The sequence below is a fragment of the Carassius carassius genome, chromosome 6, assembly GCF_963082965.1.
Source record: "Carassius carassius chromosome 6, fCarCar2.1, whole genome shotgun sequence".
Classification (NCBI taxonomy): Eukaryota; Metazoa; Chordata; class Actinopteri; order Cypriniformes; family Cyprinidae; genus Carassius; species Carassius carassius.
The window spans coordinates 2,518,314-2,524,452 of NC_081760.1; the positions used below are offsets into that span (position 1 = coordinate 2,518,314).

A 6,139-nucleotide genomic window follows, 5' to 3' on the forward strand; every position below is an offset into this window, starting at 1 on the left:
TTTGAACACTAGAGGCAGAACACTGTAAATACCGTTGTTCACTAATGCACACTGACCTAATTTTGAGAGGCTTAACAAGACTTAGTGCTCATGTGTGTTGGTGTGTGTGTGTGTAGTGTGATGTTGGTAACGCTGTTTATGCGACAGTGGGGTCCAGAATATAAAATATAAAAAGGGTCCATTAGTGCTGCTAAAGAATTATGTCAAGTATTGAAGTTGATCTAAACGGTATCACTCATATGTTATTATTGTGCTGCATCACTGTTTCTAATGATCTTTACCCTCTTCATCCCATACCTTGTTTATCAGCCGAGTGTGAGCACAAGATCCACAGCACGAGTGGAACCATTAGCAGTCCGAACTGGCCTGACAAATACCCCAGCAGGAAGGAGTGCACGTGGGACATCAGCGCCACCCCGGGCCACCGGGTCAAGATTGTGAGTCTTTATATAATTCTCTGCTTTATGTTTGCATGTGTTAAACAACCTTTACATTAACACATACACTCACAAATTTCTCACAAAATAAGCACACAAGACACCGACCCGAGCAAAGACAAGAAAAACACACATGTAATCCTATTGTGTTTCTCTCACCTTCAAAGGCAAATAATCTTGCGTCACACATAAACAAACAAAACCTCCTTCGCTTATATTACATAGACACATAAAGAAAATGTTCTCACAAACACGCACAAGATACAAGTTAGCCAGGACATCTAATAAATCACATTAATAAGGCTTAAGCAGTTGTGTCCTTCAGCTCATATTTCAATTCACAGTTAGGATTGTAACATATTAACAAACATGTTAGCAGTTAGTTATGGCAGGGTGACCTCAACATCTCCCTCCGTGTTCTGGACTTCTGAGTCGTCTTTTTAGATCTAAAGTGATTCTAAATGGCCCTCATATCTCAGAAAGCAAGTGAAGTCACAAAAAGGAGAATTTTATTGTTTGTTTGGATGAGGTAGTTTTGGGGATTGATTGTTTTAGGGTCCATTAAAATGAATATATCATTTTGGCATTAATGTTTGAAGAGTTGAAGAGTTGCTTTTTCTCTGTGTAGCCGCAACAGCTGGCTTTTTACATAAGGATAGTGTTGTAAGCACTAAAGGTACAACTTTAAAACATGTAATTCAGACTCATGCAGTGCTTCAGGGATTTGCGGATGCTCCAACACAGCCCAGTTTAACACAAGACATCTTGGCAAACACCCCTGAGCAGCTACACAAGGAACCTATTCTCTCAGAAAGCTCTACAGATGTTTGCAGATTTGAAACCCCCATCATTCACACGTCCTGACCCTTTGCATGTTTGTTTATTTAATATTTTGCCGAATTTGATCAGTGCTTCCCAAGTTTCTTATGCTCATGATTTAAAATCCAAAACAGAGACAGCTGTGCCGCTTAATATTTTTGTGGAAACAGTGATGCTGATGTTTGTCTGTTGAGATTTTATTTCCTGTTGATATGCTCCGTAAATATGTCAGCTTTTAGCAGAGGAGGTCAAAGAAGAGAGAACTTTCCTTACTGTTGAACTGATGTGTCAGTGACTGCTGCAAAATGTTTTCTCTAACAAATTTTTCCTCTGTTGTGTCTTTCTGTTACTAGTCTTTTAATGAGTTTGAGATTGAGCAGCACCAGGAATGTGCATATGATCACCTGGAGGCTTTTGACGGTGACTCGGACAAGACGCCCATCCTGAGCCGCCTGTGTGGTAGTAAGATTCCAGAGGCGCTCATTTCCACGAGCAACAGAATGTACCTGCGCTTCATCTCCGATGCCTCAGTGCAACGGAAAGGCTTTCAGGCCACTCATTCCACTGGTAACTACCCTGCCTTTTCTGCATCTAATGTGTTTTGCATAATGCGCTTTGGGTCAAATGTGATCCAAGTGCTCATAGAAGCAATCCTTATGTCATGCTCACAGTTTAACAGAGCCCTCTAGTGGATCATTACTGCATTGCATGTTGACTGGAGCCTTTGAAGTATTGCTTTTTCATATTGGAATTGTTGCTAAGCTCCACCCACCCTGGTTACTGTTGCTTATTACAGTCAGCTAAAAAAAAGATAAGACTTAAGCAAAAAAAAATTTTTTTTGTAATGGAGTAAAAGGTCATCATATTTTAGTTAATCAGTGTATATGTGTGTGTAGAATGTGGCGGTAGGCTGAAAGCAGAAGCACGGCAGAAGAACCTGTATTCTCATACTCAGTTTGGGGATAATAACTATCCAAGCCATGCCGACTGTGAGTGGCTCATAACGGCAGAGTCGGGTTACGGCATCGAGCTCACCTTCACCACCTTTGAGGTAGAGGAGGAGGCCGACTGCGGGTACGACTACATCGAACTTTACGATGGCTACGACACCGGAGCGCACAAACTCGGACGCTTTTGTGGATCTGGGGTACGAGCAGTGTGATCATGTGTGAGTCGAGGATTTTCTTGTATCTTGCAACTGACCTCTTTGTCTCTCTGTTTAGCCTCATGAGGAGCTTTACTCTGCTGGTGAGGCCGTGTTGATCCATTTCCACTCTGATGACACAATCAGTAAGAAAGGCTTCCATGTCCGCTACACTAGCACAAAGTTCCAGAAAGCGCTACACACACACAAGTAACATCTCCCTGACTGAGAGAGACTGAGCACAGGAGTGAAATGTTACTACAAGGAGAAACAGACTCCTGCCTTGGTGTGTTTCCTGCATTGGATTTGACTCTATGTTCAGCCACTAAGGAAGCGCTGTCATTTTGATCCTAAACACCAATCAGCTGCTCTTATGTGTGGGATAGCTCCGCCCACTGGAGTGGTGTCCTGCGCTCTCTGACTGGACTGATGAAGCAAATCAACCCCTGGAAAAAACACACTCAGACATAAAAACTTTTTGTTGGTTCTCCGTTCTTCAGATAAGCCAGTTATATATTGAGTTGCACACTGAAACTAAGACAAAGACAATAAGACAACAAGGAACTGCTATTGAATTTGTGTGTGTGTGTGCATGATATTCTGGACAGCATGAGCAGTTTGGCTGCTTATGGCACACCACACTGTACCTCAACTAAAATGTGTGTGTGTGTGTGTGTGTGTGTGGTTGTGGATGTGTGTGTTTGAGAGAGAGAGGCCTTCAAATACCAGCCTGAACTCATTCAAATGTTTTTAAATGTGGTTGTAATTTTACAGTTATTCTGGTAGCTTTAGGGCAAAACCCATTTTTCCCTTTCTGTTGAAAGTGCAAAAGTAAATATGTAGCCGTATTTAACAATAAGCTTCCTTATATATGTAGCCCATTGTTTATGTTTGCAGTGACGAACATAACAATTCTACGCCAAGCTGTTTTGAGGCTATGGGTCTTATTCAGAAAGCATGCGTACACATGAATAAGTGTGTGAAATCTGCATACAAATTATGATTCCCAATAATTTTCATACTAAAACGTATTCTAAATTGACGAGAAACCACACTTACTGAAGGTAAATCACATGCTCTGGATGGCCTTATAATCGTGTTAGGATGAATAGATGTTTCATCTTAAATATATTTCATCATATATAGTGAAAAGCAGCATTATAGCTCAAGCTGCGAGGTTTCTCTGCATAACAGTGCAAATATGCGTATGTACAGCATCTTTCGAGATTGAGATCTGTGGAAATGAAAGGCTGTGTGGAACACCCTTATGTGGAGATGGATTTGCCATGTTTTATGCAAACAACCTCAACACACTCGTTCAATAATAGTCAGTTAAGAACAAATTAATGTATTTATGCTCGTGAATTAGGCGGAAACTTTTCCCCTGGATGTACAAATACAAAATAATCCCAGCAATTGTGAGTGAATGAGACCCAGTGTCTTGTGCTTCATGCATGAGCAGGCCCACAAGGAATCTGCATTGCAGCATTCATGCCTTTTGTGTTCACATTTTGCATAATTTCAACCGTCAATGAGATAATCAGACTCTAATTCAATTCTGCAGATTTCCATGCATTATTTATTATAATGTGTAAAAATTTGCAGATTCTATCTGGGCCTTCTGATGAGTTGCAGAAACCTTGTGAAGTTGTTTGAGTTTAAATTACATTTGTGTGTGTGTATGTGTGTGAGGGAGAAAACTGATAGAATATTCTCTAATTTGTCTGTAGAAGAAATCTTTCTTACTCTTCCAGTAACGCCTCCTGAAGAAGTGAACAATGAACATGATGTGAACAGGAAATGATGTCATAAAGCCTTGCGTAAGATGTCTGTTACAGCTGTGACAACTGACTACAACCATCTTAACCCTGTGTGCTTTATATGCACTTAACACAGAAAGACTGTGGAACTGTGTGCTCAGCAATCATGCAAATGAAATATCAATGAAGCTGAAGGGAATGTTCTCTGTTGCTATTTTCCCAATGACAGGTTTTCACTGCAAAGTCGCTGGTGAAGGGATTTCCTACGGTGCTATTCAATGTCTCCGGAAAAAAAACGACAGGTCCCACAAGGCAATGCTGCAGCCATTCAGTGAATGCATTGGTGCAGTGGAGAGGCAACGTTGAAATAATGTTGCTCATCAACACAGATAGAACATTAACAAAATACTCACAGCATTGACAGCACTGGTGTTGAGAAGGAACAATTATTGCCTTAGAACCAAAATGTACATTCTTGCACATGATGTTTCTGTAAATATATTTTTTTTCAAATTATAATATTTTATTTGCTATTAAGTTTAAAGAACTTGAAACTTTATGTTAAAAAATAAATTTAAATGCACTGACCTGACCTGAAGCCGTCCCCTTCTGTCCAGTTACACAAACAAACGCACACTTGTCTGCATAAATGCTTACACATGATCATGTGCACACACAAACACAAACTAATGTTACATTAATTTGAATGCTTTAAAGTCAGCAGTAACACTGTGGCATATGTGTGCATCTTTTGGTCTGTGTGTTACACAGCACATGTCATGTGACTCTGTTCTGACTCGTGAATATTTCTGTATGTGCCAAGCTCCTGTTGATTCCACTCTAGGTGAGAACTATGACATATATGACAATGTGAATCATGATATATTTTATCATCAGCCTAATGATGACTCTTCACTCTCAAGTGATTAAACTCATGTCAGGTCAGTTAAATATGCAGTCTTGTTTGTTCTTTCTCTTCCTCCTGTGTTCTTCTTGTACAGTAGAAACATTAATAGTGTGCTCTCTGCACTTCTTGTAAGTGGATAAGCAATGTTCCTTTTCAGGAACTCGAGCTGCGTCGAAACGCTTTTGGGGGAACGTCCCTGACGAGACCGACTCTGAATATCGTGTGCAATCAGTCCATCGGAAAGGCGTGACGTCACGGGCGGGGTGACGTAGCGACCAGGAAGCTATAAAAGCACGTGCCGTGCAGCTGGCTTCAGCTTCGAATCTGTCAGCAAGCGCTCTGTGTGTGCATGTGCAAAAGTCTGTCCTGTTGGTCCTATTTATTGTTGTCTGTCCCTTAGCTTAAAAAGATCGCTAAAACAGCTCAATATGCCTAAGCAGAAGCAAAAGACCAAACATTTGAAGGGCGATTCCAAGCCGCGTTACAGACTGTGTGTTCCTCCCTGCACTCGCTACATTACGAGCGGGGATACACACAGGCTGTGCGTGGCTTGCCTGGGATCGAAGCACGCTGAGTCGGCTCTCGAGGGGGCCGGCTGCCCGCATTGCGAACGTTTGCCAATGCGGACGCTTCGATCCCGGAGGGCTCTCTTCGAGGAGGGAGCCTTCACCAGCGTTCCTCGCGGTGCTGGCCCCGCTTCTGCCGAGGCAGAGCGGCTGCTGCACTCGTGGGGTTCGCAGGTGGATCTGTCAGAAGGAATGGAGACGGGCCAGTCCTTATCTCCTTCCTCATCTGCCAGATCCGGCGCCCAAGCCCTGGGTTCGGAAGCACGCTCGTCGGTTTCTTCCCCCCAGGGTGAGGGATCAGCTCTTCACCTCTCGTCCTCTGAGGAGGTCGATGTGGAGACTGTTGTTGGGGATTCGCCACCCCTGTCGCCCCAGTATGAGGAGCTTTTGGAGGTGGTCACGCGTGCAGTAGATAAATTAAAAATCTACTGGCCTGCTGAAAAACAGACTGAGCCGCAGAGAAGCAAGTTAGACGAACGCTTTCTGCGGCCGAAGCAACCACCTCC

At 42.7% G+C, this 6,139-nt stretch overlaps 1 protein-coding gene across 2 annotated transcripts in view; it reads left to right on the forward strand.

Moving 5' to 3' along the window:
* Positions 1-5,111, forward strand: part of LOC132142210 (dorsal-ventral patterning tolloid-like protein 1) — a 43,916-nt gene extending 38,805 nt beyond the window's left edge. For both annotated transcript variants that reach the window (XM_059551890.1, XM_059551891.1), the window contains exons 19-22: positions 310-437; positions 1,610-1,823; positions 2,153-2,403; positions 2,480-5,111. In XM_059551890.1, coding sequence (XP_059407873.1) covers positions 310-437; positions 1,610-1,823; positions 2,153-2,403; positions 2,480-2,614 — 728 coding nt within the window. In that variant the 3' untranslated portion in view covers positions 2,615-5,111. The remainder of the gene's footprint in view (positions 1-309; positions 438-1,609; positions 1,824-2,152; positions 2,404-2,479) is intronic.
* Positions 5,112-6,139: the final 1,028 nt, after the last annotated feature.